Source organism: Aspergillus oryzae, chromosome 5 (genome assembly GCF_000184455.2).
Source record: "Aspergillus oryzae RIB40 DNA, chromosome 5".
In the NCBI taxonomy this organism is placed as follows: Eukaryota; Fungi; Ascomycota; class Eurotiomycetes; order Eurotiales; family Aspergillaceae; genus Aspergillus; species Aspergillus oryzae.
This window is the reverse complement of record NC_036439.1, coordinates 516,277-537,720: the sequence shown is the minus strand read 5'-3', so window position 1 is coordinate 537,720 and position 21,444 is coordinate 516,277. Positions and strand designations below refer to the sequence as shown.

At 49.0% G+C, this 21,444-nt stretch overlaps 8 protein-coding genes across 8 annotated transcripts; 4 read left to right on the top strand and 4 right to left on the bottom strand.

The window, feature by feature from the left end:
* Positions 1–403: 403 nt before the first annotated feature.
* On the top strand, positions 404–3,511 carry AO090701000694 (phosphatase family protein; the record flags this gene model as incomplete). Its single annotated transcript, XM_001823448.1, has 1 exon — positions 404–3,511. The coding sequence occupies one exon, from the start codon at positions 404–406 to the stop codon at positions 3,509–3,511; it is 3,108 nt and encodes a 1,035-aa protein (XP_001823500.1).
* Positions 3,512–4,069: 558 nt separating this feature from the next.
* On the bottom strand, positions 4,070–4,747 carry AO090701000695 (uncharacterized protein; the record flags this gene model as incomplete). The annotated part of the gene is made up of 1 exon (XM_023237189.1): positions 4,070–4,747. One exon carries the CDS (start codon positions 4,745–4,747, stop codon positions 4,070–4,072), a length of 678 nt encoding a protein of 225 aa, XP_023092251.1.
* Positions 4,748–5,144: 397 nt separating this feature from the next.
* On the bottom strand, positions 5,145–5,567 carry AO090701000696 (uncharacterized protein; the record flags this gene model as incomplete). Its single annotated transcript, XM_001823449.3, has 1 exon — positions 5,145–5,567. One exon carries the CDS (start codon positions 5,565–5,567, stop codon positions 5,145–5,147), a length of 423 nt encoding a protein of 140 aa, XP_001823501.3.
* A 584-nt stretch (positions 5,568–6,151) lies between these two features.
* On the bottom strand, positions 6,152–7,744 carry AO090701000697 (FAD-dependent oxidoreductase; the record flags this gene model as incomplete). Its single annotated transcript, XM_023237188.1, is given in 6 exon segments — positions 6,152–6,558; positions 6,595–6,616; positions 6,676–6,915; positions 6,982–7,049; positions 7,105–7,385; positions 7,398–7,744. 6 exon segments carry the CDS (start codon positions 7,742–7,744, stop codon positions 6,152–6,154), a joined length of 1,365 nt encoding a protein of 454 aa, XP_023092252.1.
* A 1,008-nt stretch (positions 7,745–8,752) lies between these two features.
* AO090701000698 (FAD-binding oxidoreductase) lies at positions 8,753–10,279 on the top strand (the record flags this gene model as incomplete). Its single annotated transcript, XM_023237187.1, has 2 exons — positions 8,753–8,773; positions 8,804–10,279. The coding sequence occupies 2 exons, from the start codon at positions 8,753–8,755 to the stop codon at positions 10,277–10,279; spliced, it is 1,497 nt and encodes a 498-aa protein (XP_023092253.1).
* A 2,212-nt stretch (positions 10,280–12,491) lies between these two features.
* Positions 12,492–13,997, top strand: AO090701000699 (pheromone receptor; the record flags this gene model as incomplete). The annotated part of the gene is made up of 3 exons (XM_023237186.1): positions 12,492–13,053; positions 13,109–13,598; positions 13,652–13,997. The coding sequence occupies 3 exons, from the start codon at positions 12,492–12,494 to the stop codon at positions 13,995–13,997; spliced, it is 1,398 nt and encodes a 465-aa protein (XP_023092254.1).
* Positions 13,998–14,621: 624 nt separating this feature from the next.
* Positions 14,622–15,310, bottom strand: AO090701000700 (single-stranded DNA-binding protein; the record flags this gene model as incomplete). Its single annotated transcript, XM_023237185.1, has 2 exons — positions 14,622–14,883; positions 15,021–15,310. The coding sequence occupies 2 exons, from the start codon at positions 15,308–15,310 to the stop codon at positions 14,622–14,624; spliced, it is 552 nt and encodes a 183-aa protein (XP_023092255.1).
* Positions 15,311–18,128: 2,818 nt separating this feature from the next.
* Positions 18,129–21,000, top strand: AO090701000702 (TMEM198/TM7SF3 family protein; the record flags this gene model as incomplete). The annotated part of the gene is made up of 2 exons (XM_023237184.1): positions 18,129–18,498; positions 18,557–21,000. The coding sequence occupies 2 exons, from the start codon at positions 18,129–18,131 to the stop codon at positions 20,998–21,000; spliced, it is 2,814 nt and encodes a 937-aa protein (XP_023092256.1).
* Between the last annotated feature and the right edge of the window lie 444 nt (positions 21,001–21,444).

The window sequence follows — 21,444 nt, the reverse complement described above, 5'->3', positions numbered from 1 at the left end:
TCAAAATACCTCGGCGTTATCTAACTTGACCAACTCGGCGCTATCCTCTTATCGTTGTCGTCATTCGTATCGGCTCATACCTATCCTACCGCGGGCTAAACCCACCCCTCTCGACTCTCTCTTATACTTCCCGCCAGCGAGGCGCGTGATAATCGGACAGGTACTTGGCATTCAACTGGCTCAAATTGCGATTATTATACTGTCGTAATGACCCTCTGATCGCCACGCCTCGCTCCAATTGGTCATTGTCCTTTTCGCGCTGCCTGCTGTTGAACAGCTGCCAAACCGCAAGGTGAACGCTTAATTTGCGGATTTCTGAGAGGCTTCAGACCTCTATAGAATGTTCTGCTGAAGGCGATGAGCAAATTCTCCATTATAACCGGTTCTAGTGTTTCTATTCAGCATGGTGTCAGAAACCGAACAGCGCGCGTCGCAGTCGCCGGTCGGTACCGGCGCAGGTGACTCGCACTCTGACGGATCGTCTCCGGACACCTCCATCGACCCCTCATCGCTCCCACAGGCCGTGAAAGCGAGGAAATCTGAGTATACGTCTCAACAGACTATTCGTGTCAAAGTCGGAACGTGGAATGTTGCTGCCATTCCAGGTACGGAGGAAGATATCGGAAAGTGGTTTGTACAGCGGGAGGGCATATGCGAACAGCTCGCCGGGTTACGAGTCTCCGGCCTAGAAGAAGCTCCTGGTAAAACAGATGATGATACCCCGAATGAGACTGGATCCGAGTCCGACCAGGTGGGACTCTATGTTCTCGGGTTACAAGAGATCGTGGATATATCTTCTCCGGCGGAGGCCTTGAGGCCCTACGTTGATCCAGCGCCGGCGAATAGGTGGAAAGCTGCGATGCAAAATGCTTTACCCTCGGGCTACCAACTAGTCGCAGAGTCTCAGCTAGTGGGGCTGTTACTGTTGATTTATGCCTCTCCTTCTGTTGCCGAGACAGTATCGTCGGTCAGCTGTACCAACGTGGGTACCGGCCTGTTCGGGTACATGGGCAACAAAGGAGCTGCAGTAACGCGCCTGCTGCTGGGCGATACTACGTGTTTTGTCTTCGTCAACTGTCATTTGGCAGCTGGATCGGATAAAAATAGCCTGGAACGACGGAACTGGGACGCCTCCCAAATTCTCCAACGCGCAAAGTTTGACCCGATTGATACTGAAAGTGCACTTCGGGATGAACCTACCGAGAGTATTGGCAAAGAAGACTTTGCTTTCTGGTTTGGGGATCTTAATTATAGACTAGAGGATATACCTGGAGAGGATGTGCGACAGGTCCTTGCTCGACATACAGAGAACGAGTACGATAAAACGCACAACTCCACCCACGTGGCCGATGAAGACGATTCAGAGGAATCATCAAAACCGACGGACGAGACAAGTCAAGCTCCTCCGCCCGTTTCCGATGAGGACGTGGACCCTCACACAGACCCAGCCTCTTTGCAAACTACCATATCGTCTTTGCTCCCGCATGATCAGCTTCGCCTGCAACAAAGCAAACAGAAGGCGTTCCACGAAGGATGGAGGGAAGGTAGCATATCATTTCTACCAACGTACAAGTATGATGTAGGAAGCGTCGCCAAGTTCGATTCTAGCGAAAAGCAACGGGGCCCTAGTTGGTGCGATAGGATTCTGTATCGTACACGGCGGGATATGTTACGACATGAACAATTAGTCAAGGAAGCAGCTGAAGCCAGGAAACGGGACGAAGAAATGAAAGCTAGGGGACTAGACAAGGCTGCAGCAGATGACAACGTTCTATTCGACTATGATCCCGATGTTGATGGTGCAGACAGTGCAGATGAATACGACCCGGATAAAGATGACGCGAGTGACAGTGCTTCGTTCAATTCGCAGAGTGATCCGGATCAATCACTTAGGCTTGACTATTATATCTCGCATCAAGGAATCCTCTCATCTGACCACAAGCCGTTAGCAGCCGGCTTCACTCTAACTTATGAGTCGGTTGATCCTCAATTAAAGGCCAAGGTTCACCAGGAAGTGGTCCGAGAGCTGGATAAGGCTGAAAATGAGTCTCGGCCAGGTTTGACGGTTGTGGTGGACAGCCACGGCCATGAGCCCAGTAAGGACAAGACGAAGGATCCAAATGCGCTAGATTTTGGTGATGTACCCTTTGATATATCCGTCACTCGATCCTTGACAGTTGCGAACACTAGTGGTGTGCCTGCAACTTTCTCATTCGAAAAGCCCGAACAAGCAGAAGGTTGTCATTATCACCCGTCTTGGCTTGAATATCAGATCGAGCCGCCGCACCGCGACAATCCAGAAGATCAAGTGTCTACTTTACCTTTGCAGGAATGTACATTACTGCCTGGAGAACTCACCACTATTGAGGTTACTGCATGTGTTAAAGATATACAGCTTGCACGTTTGCTCAATGACGGAAAGTTGAAGTTAGAGGAAGTTTTGGTCCTTCGGGTGACCAACGGTCGAGATCATTTCATCCCTGTATATGGGGAGTGGTTGCCCACTTGCTTTGGCCGCAGCTTGGAAGAACTTACCGTCATGCCTGAGGCGGGCGCACGAACATTACCAGTTACAGAGATAATGAGACGCCAGAAGGACGAAGTAGGAATTCCTCTGTCAGCTCCGCGGGAGCTTTTCCGCTTGACGGAATCAATATCAGAGTTGTCCGAACGTGCTATTGCCGAATGGAGCATGATCAGAGGCGAGTCCGAAGACTCGCCACCGTGGGTTAGAGAGCCACATGGATTTGGGTGGCCTTTTGAACCAGAGTCGTGGACTCTGACGGACAAAGAAGAGCGTTCTTCCCTTCTGGCATCTGTCCGGGAAGCTTTGGACACCAACAAACCCTTCAACCATGTCATTTCACCCGAAGTGTCCTCGCTTCATCGTTTGGAGATTTTAAGCGAGACCTTACTAGTATTTCTCAGATCTTTGAAGGATGGGATTGTCACTGCGCCAGTTTGGTCCGATCTAGACCAACAAATTCTCGCTCGTGAAAAAACCAAAGCACCGCCTTTATCCTGGGAAGAATCCCAAGCCTGGGTCCTAGAGAGCCTGGCATATTCCCCCGCACACAGTGTCTCCTTCACTTTCGTCACCTTCATGCTTGCTCGCATCGCCAACGAAGTCGCTCCAGTAATATCTATGCCCCCGCGACAGTCCTCGGAAAAGCCGTCCGACGAGCAAGTCAACCCCAACAAACAACCTACTTCCCCAACCGCAACAGCAGCCGCCGCAGCAGTCGCTGCCGCAGGCAATATCCGACGGCGAACTCTCACCTTCACCTCAAACGTACCGGAACCTACCGCCAATCCCCTCGCCATTCGTCGACAAGCCGTCGAAACCGCTCTCGCGGGTATATTCTCCACGGTCCTTATCTCTGCCAACGTCCCTGTCCCAGCAAAGGATAAGGAACGGCGGGCACAGGAGGACCGGAAACGAAGTATAATTGAGCCTTTCTTAAAGACCATCGGGGTTGACAATAAAGGTCCCTCCGGTGGTTGGTCTTGAGCTCCTATAGAGTGCTTGTCCCGTATATATGCGCCCGGATTTGCGCTTCCGTTTCCCCTTGATAATCGCGGATGTTTTGTATTACCTATAGATTCCAGCGGGGTTCTGTATGTATTGTGTTGTACTATATACTCTTCGTTGGTTTTAAAGGTTATTCGATGGTAACTACTGGAGATATCGTTCCGCGATGTGGGTACAAAACGTGTGTTGCGACGTTTCATACTATACGCTTCTTAGTAAGTTGGCCAAAATACAAGGTTCTTTAGTGTGTACTTGTTTTCCGCATTGTATAGTTGGGGATGCTACATGCTATATAGCTATACACTTCTAAATATCACCTAAGGTGAAAGGAAACCACGGAGAGCAATACAAAGCAATGCTTAATTAAAATACCCCGTCTTTCCCCATCTAACCATATTGGAATCAACTTGGACAGATATATGCGGTAGCAATCGATAAAGAAGTAGAGACTGTTTTCGAATATCAGTCATTCTACACTTACTACCATCACTCTAAAAGAGATGTATGTACTATAATCATATCGCGACGTATAACCGGTTATGTATATTCGCGAATGGACTTTAGTCCCTTCGTCTCTGCTTGGTCTTGCTGAGGTACTCGTCTCGGGCGTTTGGGAGACCGCGCTTTACGGTCTTGCGGCATCTTGCCGCTCGCAGGTTTGGGTTGTGGGTGTGGTTTCGAAAAGAGCACACCTTGAAAAAACCGCAGACACCGTCTCGCGACATGGAATGGCAGTACAGCCAGGGACATGAAGACCTGAGCGGGGAGCATAGCAAGCGCATAAAGCCACTCGAGGAACACGAACACAGAACTCCTCGGTTTTCGTATACTAGAACGCTGCGCCGCAGCGGCTAACGAAATGGCATCCCGGACCTGACCCTCTAGCGCTTCGAGTCTGGAGTCCGTCTGGAAGGAAGTCAGCGCGGTACGTTTCTCGTAACGTCTCACGGCGCGGTTCAGGGCATCGATATCCGGTTGGACCGATTTTCGCACTTCTGCCGTACTCTGTGAGACGAGGGAGTCGTGCGCTTGGGGCTGGGACTGTTGGTCCTGGCTGGAGGCAAGGCGCGCTGCGGCTGTTTCTGCTACGTGGGCTTCAAGCTCTTCTAATCTTTTGGCGAGGTCGATGATCTTGCTGGCGTCTATCCTGTCTTTGGGAGCTTCGGTGGATGATGCGACGACACGTTGGAGATGGAGCGTGCGCGCCTGGACCATTCGTAGTAGGTGGGCAAAGGGTCTGATCTCTGATGCTAGGAGGAATATGGTTAGGTTGTAGTTCGAGACTAAACCCTCTGAGGGTCGGGACAGTTTGGATCGGATTGCGTGTAACAGCCATGTTCCGATGAGCGGAAAGATGAAGCACGAAGCCAGAGCAAGGATTTCATGGATTTGTAATTCCCTACTGGCGGCGCTGGCTGTATCAGTTATGCGTTTTTTAGCTGGGACCGAATCTTCTTTTGCGTCCTGGCTGTGGTCGATCTCTATGTCTACGGGAATTTCGTTCGCATCATAGAATTTGTCTTGTCGGATCGCTTGGGCAGAGCGATACCAATCCCTGACGTACTGGTTAACAGGGAGATTTATTGAGGGGGGTGAATAGTATGGGTCTGTCTTACCATGGCAGTCTGACAGACCAGTTTAAAAAGATGGCTGCTAATACTAGCAGAGTAACATCTGTTACGACGGCGCTTCCGTTCTGGAAAAAGACCCCGGCGATGGCAGGCAGGAGGGCGAGGCCCAGGGGTGCAGAATGCCAGTGCGACTCCTCATTGGGCGCATCCGCGGCGTCGTAGGAACCCTTGGCTGCGCGTGGGAAGAATAGATCGTCGGTGGAGGATCGGATGGAATTCCGTGCCTCGGAGACCGAATCTGAGAAGGTCGAGTTGCGTCGTTCGTTTTTTAGATTTGATGAACAGCCCTCTGCGAAGGTGGCAGAGCGGGCCGGGCCTCGATGGCGAAGATTCATGGATCCGGGGGAATGGGCGCGGGGATTGCTAGTTTGATTGTTCTGGAAGGGAGACGTTGATGGTCGCATGACTGAAAAGGAACCAGGAGGAGGAGAGTAGGCTAGACAATTGGTTGACCATATTCCGATATGCTGTGGTCGAGATCCCGATCAGGGAGAGTGAAGGTTGCAGCAATAATTGGAAATAAAAAAGAGCAGGGAGTGTAGTAGTAGTTGTGTGCCTCAGGTCATGAACGATTCTTCAGGTTCAGCCATGATTAAATCATGTGTAGGTCACGTACGTCCATACGGTACGGTACCTCATCGCATCACTTGCAGATCCTCTTCTTACCCTTTTTCGGCAAAGCCAAGACGGGGTCAAGTGGAGTAGTTCGTGACTGAAGCCCCAATCACTAATCTTATTCCCGAATCCAATTGCGGAGGAGAAACTGTATTATACCGACTATGACGCCATCTGCTAAGAGAGGCCCTCAGCTGAATGACAATCCTGCATGGACGTATGTACAGTACTTATACATACCGGATTTTCTCTTACAACCTCAAACTTCGTGATTTACTTGTCACCGCTTAAATGAGGGTACTCAAGGCCATACTGAGTAATTACTTTGTATTATACACCACAGTCGTACCGGATTGCAATGCAAGTATATGCTCTAAACAAAACAAAAGCTCCAGATCGTTATCAAGACATCCAATAGCCAGAATGCCAGTTTGACATAGAGATAGTTCATTTGATTGAGCCCACCCTGGTCCATCTTCGACTGAGACTTCAAGTGATAATCCGGTTGCGGCAAGTAGTCCAGGCACTCTGACTCGGAACTAATGTCAGATATGTAACTGATTACCTGCTCTCCATGGAAGAACCCAATATACAGGCCGAGGGCCTTGAACCAGGGCCCGGAAAAGGCCTCAGAGCGAGCTAGGATCCATGAATACGTGTAGAAACGTCTCATTCTTTGCTTTCGGGATTCTTCCCATGCCGCTAGGTCCATATCTTTCTCAGGCTTATCTGAGCGCGCACAGGACTTGTATTGGTCAACTGTACGAACGATACAATTAGCTAATCAGGCCGAGCTTTCAATGGCACAATTTGTACCTTGGGCTAGGTTCGGTGTCATCTGAAAGCTTTGCTTGTGAGTATCAGTTGAGAGGTATAACGAAAGGAATTGAGGCAGACCTTGTGGACTGAGTCCCCAATGCACACAAGCCTACCCGCGACCCATTGCTCACAGAGCATTTCCTCAAGAGCAACGTGGCAACATGTGATTGTGTTATGGTACAGTTCTTCGAATCGGATGTTTGAAGAGGTATGCGCATCTAAAAACGGGAAGACATGCAGGTCGATTGATGCACGGTCTTGCGAATGGCGCGGTACATCAGGGTAACGGTGCACCTTCCCGGCATGGAACGATAGTAGCTAGAAGATGTTCTCTTTTCCAATGTTGATTATGAAGGAGAATCCGTCTCCGTACGTGCGATGCACGTGGCCTGGGGACAACCCCGGAATCGGATGCGAGATGCCATATATGCCCGAGTATTCCGATGTCAAGGCTGAAACTTTGCTCAGTTAACATTGAGGTAGGGTAGGTATGGTCCTTCTACCCACTTACGGCGACCTTTCTCAGATCCTGTGGTGCTTGCAGAGACCCATTCCACCTCAGGATCTCGCCACGTGAGACACTGTGGGTTCCATCGGCGCCAACGACCAGGTCTCCGGAGATTATGGAGCCGTCGGCGCATTCCACTTTGGCCTCGGAAGAGCTCTGATCCACAGTCATGACGCGCTTACCGAAACGCACGCGATGTTTATCTTTTAGGTTATTGTAGAGAATCTGCAGGAATCTCCATCGTGGGATAACCGCTAGCTTATAACCATGCCTAGTCGGGCTTTAGACACACCCAATCGGAAACCGGATAAGGAAACTATACCTCATGGAAAGGAGTCTTCCTACATCTATCCTCTTTAACAGCCTTCCATTTCCAAGGAAAGTCGAGTGACTATGGATCGTATCTGATGCGGCCGTGATTTCTTCCCACACCCCGAGTTGCGCTAGTATCCGTGACCCATTGGGAAGCAAGGTAAACGCATTTCCTGTGAATGGCAGTGGTAGGCGATCATGAGCCTCAAGGATGGTATAGTCGATTCGTCGCTTGGACAGAGCGTGGGCTAGAGTGAGACCAGCCACAGAGCAGCCGATTATGATGACATGCACTGTGTGATTCTGTCTGCACGACGACTGCCTCATATTGAGTCAAGCATACAATAGCGACGGAGCCTAATCTTAGTCCATTCGGAAGCACAATAAATGAGATGATTAGACTGAAATACGAGAGAGAGAAAGACGAAAATGGAACCACATAACAACAGGAATCGGGAAATTGCTTTTCCCTGATGCCTCCGAGCACATACAGAGTCCCTCACATCAAACACGGCTCAAATACCAGATCTCGGAGCAAAGATTCTGCTTCACAGCTTCGCATACTCTTATTCACTGGCCACACCGCCATTCTGCACCAATGACCGCTACATGCTCAAAATTCAATTCTTGTCGATCAAGCTCAATAAATATGGGACTAGTAAGCCCATCTTATGGAGCCCAAAAGAGGGAATATATTGAGTGATAGCTCTCAGAGCGACCGTGAGTGCCGAATATGGAGTACCAGTACATTCCTGTGATACATCCAATTCTTCATCAGTTTAGAGTTGACTGGACTAGTCTGATCCACTTTAAGTGATTGGTCTTAGTTCCATGAAAACCTGAGAGAGTGGCTTACATTCAACAATAGTGTCTGCAACCAATCCTAATAACCCCATCATCTTATCGAGTCAAAATCCCCTGTGTGCCAAGCATGCCATTCGTCCTCACTTGCTGGATTCATCTTTAGGTACGACTCTGATCTCCTTGGTTATTGCTGAATGTGCATGATGCACTGACGTGTATACCATCATCTCCTTGCAAGTACATACCTTGATCGCACCACTCATTCCCAGCTCAGCCACTGAGTGAAGAAATACGCAATTGTCTTCCATGAATCTGATCGTGAAAGAGTAGATCTCTCATTTTGTGAATCAAGCAAGGCCAGCATGCATATATCTGTATTGATAAGTCCCCAAATATTAGGCCTGCCCAGAAGTCCTTCAATATATCAATCATTGTCTGTTTGCCATCACACAGCATCAACCGACGGTGCTTTCAACTCCTTTTCTCATCAAGGTTTTTGAGAGACCTCTCTTCTACCGACATTGGCCCACAATGGACTTGCATAATGCTACCGTCCGGCAAATATCTGCGTGAGTGAAGCAGTTTCATGATGACAAGAAACCATTTTATATCTATCACGGATCCACGAACTCGACACGCCCGTCGAAAAAGTCCACATCCAATACTATCGATACAAGCAGTCTCAATCGTGTCATCAGCATTGATCGGACACGCAAGGTAGCACTAGTTGAGCCTAATGTTCCTATGGACATGCTTGTCAGCGCAATCCTCCCCCACGGATTCATTCCACCAGTGGTGATGGAGTACCCCGGGATAACAGTGGGTTGCGGATTTGCAGGAACATCGGGAGAAAGTAGCTCATACCGGCATGGCTTCTTTGATCGAACAATTTCTTGGATTGAGATTGTAGTAGGGAATGGCGAGATCCTGCACGCATCACCAAATGAAAATTCCGATTTATTCTTCGGTGCTGCATGCTCCTTTGGGACCCTTGGAATCACGACTCTACTGGAGCTGCAACTCATAGAGCTTCCAGCAAGCCCAGTAGTGGAACTAACCTATTTCCCCATCTCGGGCATTGATGAGGCCATCAGGAAAATTGAAGAGCTCACACCCAATCCCACGTACCAATATCTGGATGGGATTATGTTCACCAAGACCAAGGGGTGCATATGTGCCGGGTTAATCACCAGCTTGGTAGAGGAAGACCAGGTTCAAACTTTCAATCGTCCCACCGATCCATGGTTCTATATGCATGCCGAAGACATGGTTTCCTCACGATCAAGCCATGAGAAGGGGACAGCATCCAAGGAGCTGATCCCCTTGCCCGATTACCTGTTCCGCTATGATAGGGGAGGCTTCTGGGTGGGAAAGTACGCATTCGAATATTTCCTTTTCCCCCAAACAAAATTTATGCGATGGATGCTGGACGGTATTTCCCACACAAGGGTCATGTATCACGCCGTCCACAAGAGCGGGCTATTCAAGGAGTACACTATTCAGGACGTTGCGGTGCCGTACAATGGTGCCAAAGAGCTGATTAATTTTCTTGATGACTCGTTCGGGAAATATCCATTATGGCTTTGTCCTGTCCGTACTACAACGACACATGTCTCGGGACTGATGGCGCAACAACGAGACCAGCCCGACCCGGATCGTCACGATATGATGCTCAGCGTTGGGGTGTGGGGTCCAGGACCGAAGGGTAAGAAGAACTTCGTCGACTTTAATCGCAAGCTTGAAAAGGTCGTCCACATGGTTGGGGGTCAAAAGTGGCTCTACGCACGGACCTACTATACAGAGGAGGAATTCTGGTCGATCTATGACCGTGATACAATGGATGGCTTACGACAGAAGTATCATACGTCCTACTTACCGAGTTTGTACCAGAAAGTCAAGATCCAGCCAGAGGAGGTCGTCAGGCAGCGGCCTTGGACATCGAAGCTGGCGGGAGACTGGGTTTGGAATCGTTGGCCGATTTCTGGGGTTTACGGGTTGATGCATACTTTCTGGCATAAGGATTATTTGTTAGTAGACTGCAAGAAATTGCTCAACTAGAGGCCATGGCGGAACAGATACCAGAAAGCTTTTAGTACATTTACATAATCGACTCGTACTTCTGAGCAGTAAGAGAAGATACGCAATCTTCCATGTAGATTTAACTATTTCCATACACTCGAATAAGAGCTGCCATGAGGTTACTGTTTACCCAATGGGACGCGATGTTCTCAAATACGAGCGACAGGAAGTTATATGACTGCAATATAGCAGCTCGAACCGTCAGCGGAGACCATCTCGTCATTGATATCTGACTCTATATCTACACTGGGCCCACCAATTGAGCGCACTTTCATCATGTTCTTCATATCGTCCTTCGACATATGGGCGATTATCATCTCCTGTGAATCACCGGGACATCATAGTTCTTTCTTTCTCCAATAATTTAGACATTAGCACTACTTTGACTCCGATAATATTGTTTATAAACTGGTTATTGCGGGCCATTTCAGTACAAACATGCCAAAGGTCTTCCAAATTGTGGCTTATACGCTTCCCCCGAAGTACTGCATGGCTAATGTCGCTCCATACGTGATAGATGGTCTGGTGTACACCTGCAGTGGCGAAGACCGACAGCCAAGCGGATGATACGTTACCCAAAGAATGGTCAAGGTGTGTTGGAGCTACATAACATTGACAAAGGTCCTGGTCTAAACATCAAGGTCCTTGCGGTGTATGGTTATGTATCGTCTTGGTGCGTATTTTGTAATTAGATTTCAATGAAGCCAGGAATGTTAATATGCTACTACGGTATTCGATTTACACGCCTGTTGGGGCAAAAAATAATGCTTACATAGATTGGGTAATATAATTCCAAGATAATTGTGTTTTTGAACAATTTTCAGTGATCTGGTCAATCATCATCATCATCACACATCACAGCACAGGCTGGGAAGACGCTTCACAATATACGCAAGAAGGTGCATGTTTGTTTTGTATCAATACGGAGTTACGGTCTTATGCAGTGTGTTATATTTAATACAGAGACAGACGTACAACATCAATGATTCTTACCAATCAATTTTGATATGTGCCCATGATTCCCTGCTGTCGGCTGTGTTAGTAACTTCAGTACCACCCACTTCGGAAGTCCCGATCAGTTTTTAACTTTCAAGTGCCACTGGACAGAGGGCTTGTCATTCCTTTCTCTTGGACTATTCGTTGGGCTAAAAACATCAAGACATTTCGAAAAAGGGAGAAATACTCCAAAGAGGATCACCCCATTCCAAGATGCAACAGCAGTACTCAATCATACACAAATAGATACCCTGCCCCCTTTTCGCCTTCAAGGATAACACATTAACGACGATCTTAGACACCTACCCTACATGGCCCCATGATATGTCAACGTGTGATCCAAATTGACCGGATTCCCTGCTGGTTGGATACCTGCAGGCCATGGGGCAGAGAGTCTCACCGTGCCAACTGACCCGGGAGTAACATCGGGCGAGTTCCCAATCTCGGGACTTGTCCATATATTTAGAAATACCCCGTTGTCTTAAATATCCGGCTTGACGGCTTATTGATGTTGATTGATGGTCCTCTATTGATCCCCCGAAAGGGAAAGGTCGGCTGGCAGATGATGTCACCCGGTATGTCCTCACTGAAGAAGCCCTATTGCCGGTCATCTAGTCAATGGCCAATCGCTTCACAATCTAATACATCGTTTCGTTTGATCATTGACTTTTCTATAGGCACTAATTCAATAATATAACTGTTATACGACGGGCCGCTCTAGCTTCCGGCTGCAGATCCGCGAAGCCAAGTTTATCCTGCAGGAACTATACGACAACTAGCCATACAGGATGTAACTGGGTCGACTGCAGCAACCCGAAGAAACGGCCCCGAGGGTCTGGATTGTCGTTCTGTCTCCTCTACTTCAAATGTGAATCATTCTATATAACCAGGACGTATAGTGGAAGTCCATGTTTCAGCTGCGTCTGCGTGGAACACCCTGTTTTTACTTCCTGCGCTTCGTCTCAATAGGACACCTGTCTCTGAAGGTCTCTCAATCATCGTGTTTCTCCTTCAGTGTCCATACTTCTTGCCACACGATGCTCCCCTTTTCCTCGTGCGGAGCTCATATCTTTCTCAGTTAGTCCAGTGATGCTGGAAGTCAAGTATACCTACCACCTGACCGACTGAGGCGTCTATTACTTGATATCAACAGTTCACTTTCTTCAGATCGCACCATTGTACTTGTATCAAAGATATGTCGGCTCCAAGCACTACTCCCTACGCCCAGGCGGTGATCATTCCATCGTTTTCTATCCTATGCATGCTGCTGACCATCCCTCCGTTGATCTTGCATTGGAAAAATAGGAATCTTCCTGTGGTTTCCCTCATATGCTGGCTCCTGTGTCTCAACTTGTTCAACATTATCAATGCATTTATCTGGCCTAGTGATGATATGGATAATTGGTGGAATGGGGCAGGTCTTTGTGACGTGGAAGTCAAGGTGATGATTGCCAGCTATGTTGCGGTGCCTGGGAATTTGCTCTGCATCTTCCGCACTCTGGCCAGCATGATTGATACTAGGCGTGCAATGCTTGTCCCGAGCAAGCAGCAACGGTGGTGGAATATCGGCATAGATATGCTATTTTGTGTGATCGTGCCCGTCGTGGCAATAGCCACACACATAGTCTACCAGGCGAGCCGATATATTCTGGTCGGCATCTCAGGCTGCGTTAATAGCTTTGATGAAAGTTGGGTGAGCCTCATACTGGCATGGATCTGGCCTCTAGTGATCTGCCTCATCGCTGGCTATTATTGCAGTACGTTAACACCTGTCTGAGGCATCCTTGGTCCAAGCAGCTAACAGCATACCAGGCCTTGTGGTCTATCGTCTTCACAGGTACCGAAATCAGTTTGGAGACATCCTACAAGCATCAAACAGCAACTTGAACAAGTCTAGATTTATGCGGCTATTCCTCCTTTCCTTCATTGTGCTCCTGGCTATTTTGCCAGTCCAGACCTACGTTGTCTACAAGAACATAGAGCTTTCGCTGCCGTGGCACGCTTACTCATGGAGGGTGGCACATGGACCACATTGGAATAAGATCCAGAAGATACCTTCCGGCGGTGATGCCTTCTTCGATCGCTGGTTTCCAATTGCCTCTGGGTTCATGTTATTCATCCTCTTCGGTTGCGGCCGAGACGCTTCTAGGATGTATGGCTCATACCTCCGCTTGTTGCGCCTGGATCGCTGCTTCGTCAGAACCCAGGACTCTTCATCAGATGCATCTCGCTCGAACACTTCAGGTTTCTCGAACAGCCGATTTGGATTACTCTTTCATAAAGCATGGACTTCTACAGCAGAGTAAGGATCAGCTGCACTAGCTCTAACGAGTCACATGCTGACTGTGGTAGTAGAACTTGTGCAGAGAACCCTGCTACTGCGAATAGTATCGACAGGAGCTCGGATGACATCGAGAAGGGCAGAGCCTCTTCGCCGAAACCCCAGCGAGGACAAAACATGTCGTGGCTCAAGCATCCTTGGTCATTTTTGCACCGTCCACTTCACCGCTCATCTACTTCTAGTGGCGAGAGAATCCTGTCCCGTCCTAACCTTTCTACTCCGTCAAATACAGTTTCCGCTAATGCATGGGCGGGCTCCAGCCAAAGCCGGGGGAGTAGTGATCTTACCTATATGCCTGGAAGGGAAGCCTTTATCCGAGTGAAACGCGACATCAGCCAGGAGAGCGAATTACGAAAATGAGGTAGTGCAATGTTCCTGAGACAGGTCGTTTACCTAACTGACCCATCCAGGTGATGTACCTGCACCCCGGGATTCTAAGGGTCTCTTACTTTTCGTACCAGCTCGTTTATTGGGAGTGCTTCACGTTCTATTCTAGTTGCCTTACTTTTTCTTCCCGTCCGATGTGTGGCTGATGTTGCATTAAGTCCTTAACGTATGACCTCCAACGGAGAAGCCGGTTGTTAGGTCAGCGATGAGTCTATTGCTTCTGTTCTCCAATAGTTAGATATCTCAGCATGCTAGATCTAATCACCATCCAAGATGTAACCGAAACTCTTTATGAATTAATAAACTGATCTGGTATGTGATATGCTACAGGTAATAAGTAGCATGACTAGCATGCACACCATTAAGCAGGTCGATCAACGCATCGGACGCGTCAGATTCATTTTAAGCTTGTCCCATGAGAGCCACGAAGCAGTATGCTAAAAGAGCGCTAGTATTCAAGGGTATACTTGTACAACAACTACAATACAGAAGCCGTATGATCCAAAATACAATTAGAACACATAATGGCCAATTCACGTTCACCGATAAAACCTACAAGGGATCACAGAAAGCCTCTAATCTCTGGATACCCGCCCATCAAGCTAATATGTATTTCTCCTTGTGCAGGCTTTTGTTCGGCGGACGAAGCTTAGGCAGACTCAGTTTCGTTAGAGTTGTGCGGGCGCTTGAGGACCTCGAGGTTCCCTGAATAGTAACTCGGAGGTTAGCGTAATCCGACACATTGAGTTCGTCTTCCGCGGTAATCTTACGTTGAACAATGTTCAGGGTGGTCTGCTTCTTGCCCTCAGAATCTTCCCAGTCCCGCAGGCTGGCGCTTCCTTCGAGGTAAACAAGGGTTCTAGCGAGTGAGAAAAACATATCAAAGTTAGCACCACACCTTCACACCTTTCCTGGGCATGCATTGCACTCAAACATATAACAGCACCCAAATATAAATCGATATGCGCGGCATGAGAGAATAAGGTCGATACTTACCCCTTCTGCAAACCAAGCACGTAATCGCGCTGAGCACCCTGGTCGAAGCTTGCGACCTTAAACCAGCTTGTCTGTCGGTTTTCGCGCGCCCCGGTCGAGGTAGCAACGGTGTATCTGATAACATCTTGACCGGATGAGGTGGCCTGCAGCTCCGGAGCGGCCGCCAGACGGCCGGTGATGATCATACGAGCTACTGAGCGCGATGAGGAGGAGCTGAAGGAACGCGCGGAGAGAGCTCCGCCGGTGGCGGTGCGCATCATTGGGCGCAGGGATGAGGCGAAGGCAGACATGGTATGGCTGGTGTTCGGAATCTTAGCCTTTGAGCAAGTATTAGGGATAAGGGTCGGTGAGAGTCAAGAATTTAAAAAATGGAAGTCAAATGTCAACTGCTTCTCCCAGAGGTTTAACTGTCATTACGTTGCTTTGCCTGCGCGATTTGGAATGCCCTGTGGAGTCTCACGTGATGATTATGGGCGATCATTGGGTGAGCCCTTGGGTTCCATCCTTCCCTCGTCTATTTACCTTAACTACTTCCTCCTCTACTTCGTGCTATGTTCATGGATGTCTTCTTGTACTTATTCATGGGATGCCTCTCCGTTTCTCACCCACCCAAGAAACGACCATCTTCGACTTGAAAGAGAAACTAGATAAAAGCGATACCATGACACTCTGTAATACAGAGATTGGTGACCGAGATACACCTTTACCTCCCATTCGCTCGTGGGAAACCCTGGAGTGAGCTGACAGTTGCCATTTTCGCCATGACTCTCGGGACATGCATGCATATATCAACCACAATAAACTTTTTTACCACGGAAAATATGCTACTGATCGCATCGTTAACTGTGCGGTCAAGGATTCATTGGTGTTCATGCATTAATGACGTGTGAGATATCAATTTCTGGCATTGACCGTGACAGTAAGCTCTCGTCTTTTTAACTCAAACCTTGGAAGAGTGGTCTCCAGGTCATTTTTTCATTTTTACTCTTGTCGTGATATGTTCACCGCATTGCGACCGTGCATCCCATTATTGAAAAGATGCTTTGGGGGATTGCGACTAGCAGGTTCTGAAATAAATTTCCGACTTCATGGGTTGGATTGACAGAAACGAGAGCATGCTGAGGGGCCCGCCATGCCGGAGGAACCGGTGTTCGGTTAACTAAGCGACCACATATCCTGGGTCTTACTCCTGACTAAGTATGCATCTGCCTAAAGTAAGTTGTGTATAACCAGATCTCTGACCCGAAGATGAGCATGGTTCCTGGAGAAGGACTCTAGCTCGGAAATTAGTGTGGCTTCCGTCCTCCATTGAGCGAGCGGTGCCTTGTGATCAAGGCCATTGTGTTTTGATCGTGGAGGATGATAGGCCGAAGAGAAGTTCGCGGGAGAAATTAGACCTATCGCCTCCTGCAGCCGATCACACGCCCTAAACTCATTGTGAGGGTTGCTAGTGCTGCTAGCGCAATGACGGCCCCGAAACTTGGAAGGTCTACGACAACTTAGTCAACACTTAGCGAACTAGTAAGCACGACTAGAGGCCATAGCTGGCGAGGCCTTCACGAGAGTACACTACTACTCTTTTACTCAATCCTATATCGTTTTCGCTGAATCATGGATGTCAGCTCGGGATGAACGTGCCACGTCAGACTGCGATTCCGTCTGATTGCAAATTGGCTTAGCCTGTGCGTGTGATTTTCAACGCTCCCCCGACACTATGCTATTGCTAATGCTCATCTCAAAGAGCACTGAACAATATTCCGATCAACATTCAGCCTTTCGACGCGATAATTCTCCTTACAGATTTTAGTCCGGTCTATCGGACGCCATCGTGGATCTCCCTGAAGTCTCTTTAGTTTAGTTCCTTGGGTGGTGCCCACGGTCTGCGAGCTTATCCCTAATCCGATATAGTCGTTCAGCTGTCGTCGCCATCGCGAACTCAATTGCCGATCCCTATTAGATAACTCAATTTTCCACGCACGTAACTGCTATCTTTTTTGCTTTTGATGAGTGGGCCGTCCTGCGCCGTTCATCCGTTTGGTCTATTTCGTAATATGGCTTGCTTGGACCTTTACTTATGTGCGCTAACATCGCTACCTACGGGCTACGGAGTTCCCGGGTACCAGGATCTAAGAGGTCCTTTTCGGTTTTCATGCATCCATACTACATGCATACGATAGAATATACATAGTGGAGACAAACCGACCAGGGCCCACAAGACCTGCCTGTTCTTCTACTACCCTAACCACGTTCCCTGTTCTCTATTGCGTGTTTCCATTCCTTCTCAATAGTTAAAACTCGCTGCTCATACTTGACCGTCCGATGTACATGAAATAATGTGTGAGTAGAAATTGCGACGAGACTTTCTGCAGATTTTTGAGACCCGGGACTGGTTTCAGGGCAGGCTACTCTTGACTCCGTTGATGTTGCGCCGAGACTCTGAATACACGAATTTCCCTTCGCAAGATGCGGCTGCTTCCTTTGCTTGCGCTTCTCGCGTATCTTGTGCCGTGTCTATTCGTGCTTGCGGTACGGATACCTCATAATGAGGGCAATAAGTATGGACGCATCGCCATCATAGAAGCTAGGGCAACAGACCAAGGCACTGCAACAACAGCAGATGCAACCACTGCAACGACCGCGAGCGCAACAAGCCATGCGACAGCTACAGCCAATTCCACCTCAGCGTCGAATACAACCACCTCGGCTACTACGGCTACAGCGACTCTGGCTACGCCAGTCCCAACCGGCAGTGAGTGAAAAGGCCCAATCTATACTTGCTTCTTAATACTGATTTCAACAGATGAAACGAATCCAATCGCACCTGGTTCTCTCCCCTTGCAACCTACGATCACACCTGCGTTGGGGATCGGTGGTTTCCTTCTCATCGTCGCCGGCGCAGTCCTCGCAATAATAGGAATACGGAATCTATGGTAAGATTTGATGTCTTGATAACAAATGGTAGATATAGCTTACGAGGCTCAGGATCCAAGTCTTCCTATCAACCACTTTCTTAGCTGCTATTGGAGTAACTGTGAGCTTCGCTTCCTGTCTCTAAGCGTGCATCCATTCTAACCAACTTCGCCCTTGCAGGTTCTCATCGTCTACGTCATGAATCCCCCCGTGCGTGTCGCGATTCAGGGCGCCTACCTCGTCGCCATTTTCTTTACAGGAGTGACTTTCGGGGCGCTATCGCTTGTATTTAAGGAATTAACAGAGGGGCTTGGCTGTCTTCTAGGCGGATTCTGCAGCAGCATGTGGCTTCTCTCCCTTAAGCCAGGCGGCCTTCTCACACAGACGGATTCCAAAAGCGGGTTCATCGGCGCTATCTCAGTCGCATTTTACGCCCTGTCATTTAGCCACTACACCAGACCCTATGGACTCATGGTGTCGACTGGTATTTCTGGAGGTACAGCTGTTGCATTAGGGATCGACTGCTTTAGTCGCGCCGGTTGGAAGGAGTTCTGGCTTTACATTTGGGGTAAGTCCTATCTTTGACTCATAGTAGTCCCACGATCATTCCTCTGACCGAATTCTAGCTCTGAATGACGACATCTTTCCTTTGGGTACAAGTACCTACCCTGTGACTCGTAATATTAAAGTTGAGCTTGCCGCTACAGTCATTATTGCCGTCCTAGGTGTGATCTCACAACTCAGGTTATGGAAAGTAATCCGACAGAGAAGGCAGAAAGAGAATGAGGTTCGCGAAAAAGAGCTGAAAGAAAATGAGGAGGCGGAGCTCGAGATCGGGCGAAGGTTTGAAGAGAAGAATATGGAAGAGCGGTTAGAGTGGGAGGCCAGGCATGGCAATCCCGATTCCGGTATTCCAGAACTTGCAGACAATTCGAAGAACGGATGTCCTGCAGATCACGCCGTTGAAGTGGAGAAAGGCGGTACACTTGACACGTCAAGTGTTGCAAGCTCTACTCAGGAGTCCTATCGTTGCTCTGATTGCTTAGAGAGGCGAGCGAATGGTGAATCTGCTTATGCTGCTTCACACGCGAGTGAGGACAGTGGAGATTCTCAGAGTCGACAACTAGAAGATTCCACGGTGGGAGTCGATACAGAAGACCAAGACTCCTCTACCGCTAGGGGAAAGGTCCCGCTCAAGGTGTTCGATGGGGCAGCTGCAGCCAACATCAAAGATGACAACAGTTCAGATATGACAGCTATCGTTGGATCCGAAGCCGGAACAATAAGATCCAAGCGGCTTTCCGGCAGAGACTTGTTGGACAAGTTATCTGCGAAAAATAGCGCAAGGCTTATGTCTCAATCACAAGAAGCACTGGTCTCCTGCGATGGTTCATCTGTGCAAGACACCATAGACGGGAGCTCTACCTCCGCCTCTGATAGTCACAGCAATGTGGAGGGAAATAATGTGGAAGAAGAAGATGGGCCTGCATCTAATCCGGAAGATGCCCCTGACCCCTCTGCTATACAGGAAGCTAATGGTAAGGAGACATCCAGGTCTGAGAAAGAGGTTGAAAAAAGCGTCGGGGCGCCTAGCGTCTATTCGCGGGGGGTGGACGAGCAAAAGTTCGGTGAAGTGGAACGAGAGAGGGAGGAGAAGCAAGAGAGTGCCCCAACAAAAGAAAGAGCTAGCGAGCGCCGCCCATCACTATCATCGGCCCTGGAGAAGGAGATGCCCGAGCCAAAACGTGGCGAGCAGTCCACAGAAATGCCTCAAGAAACTGGAGTAACAGCCGAAACAACAGGGTCAGCAGACCAGAACGATGGCAAGCCACAGGTCGTTGGGTCCAATGTGAATGGCTCGGTTCCAGACGATCAAGTTGAAAAGCCAGTCGAAGTCAGCCAATCAAGGGGGTCTTCGTCCAAGGGATCCTCTCCAAAAACTAAGAAACCTGCCCCTGTCAAGCAGAGATCTTCGAAGTCAGGATCTGAAACCAAGACCAAGCCTAGGAAAGAATCACCCCCGCGGCTGGATATAGAAACTGTAAAACGACTTCCACAACGAACATCAAGGGTAGTACAATCCTATCGAACGAACGAGTGGGCTAAGCATTTGGACGATGCGGAAGCTCCCGAACCTGAACCGATCGAGCCAGCCGAAGAGGAACACGAAGTCCCTGATGAAGTTAAAGAGGCCGCTGCACCTGTCAAAGTAGAAGAACTACTGCAAACACCTTTGAATGCGCAGCCACCGCCAGCTGTCGAGAGGCGTGTCTCTATCGTCGAGCCGCCGGTTATAAATGAAACTAGCCAGATGGCCAATGACTCTCAGTTGCAGATCAGCTCTCGAACGCATAAGAGAGCAGCTTCCGGTCCAGCCGTCTTCCCGGAAACTAAAATTGCTCATGCTGCGCGTCCAGAAACCCAAGGCCAACCAGTTCAGGGAGTTCCTGATGCTGTCAATATGTACGACGCTGTACCTCCTACAGTCGATCCAGGGGTACAGCAGCGTGAAGAGGTCGAGGTTGCTAGACCTCAGTGGAAAGGGCCGCCCCCTCTCATCGCAGTGCGCGAGGGCATGATGCGAAACAGGTTGTCGTCTATCTCGCTCAGTGCTGACCCCTGGCCCTCGAGGTTCGCCCAAGGAGCCGAGGTTTCGCCCCGACAATCAACTTTCCCCATTCCTGAAGAAGCAGACGACATGCCTCTATCCCGACGTCGCACAATGCTACATCAGCAGATGGCTGTGCAGTCTACTGTAAGCCAAGCTCCCACGAGAAGGAGTACACCAAGCCCACTTAACACCCCAAGTTCCTTGGCGGCATGGCGGGAATCTGTACGAGAAAATGTACATGACAGGCGAAGTCGGGCAGCCCAGAAGCCTCCGATGACTAGCCAAGGGACGGGTGAACGGAATCCAACCTCTTCCAGGAAGCTGCGGGGAAGAGCCTCGTCAGTCAAAGTTGAAAATGCTATTGCGGAAGGCATGCAGCGAGGAGACATGACAGACTTGCATCGAGAAGCCTTGCGACGGATGCAAGCCATGGCCAATCGAAATGTAAATGGCAAGTAACTCGTCCGGGCTTCGGTTGGGCTTGCAGCGGTGAGGGTTTCACGTCTTTTTTGATGATTTCATCATGTCTGTACGCGTTTCGGAGTTCCGCGGGACGGTGTTCAAAACGAATCTTAATGAGTGTTATATAGATGGGTCCATGAGTGACTAGAAACCACAGTACGTACTTAAAATGGATTAATATTTAGTAATCTTGAGAACTAGACCGTTTGCTTCAGTATATATAGAATATTCACCTCGGTGGTAGTCGAATCTGATCTACTTCGGGAGAAAGGGTCTCTCACTAAGCGGTACTATTGAAAGTTGGTGCCCTAACTTACGGGTCGGTCCAGGTTGTTCAGCTACACGACCACGGGCTAAACGGCGACTAATGAAGGAGCGGCCAAGAAGACGGTTTAGGTTCCACCATTATAATTAGCAGCAAACAACGCCAGGGGTCTCGGT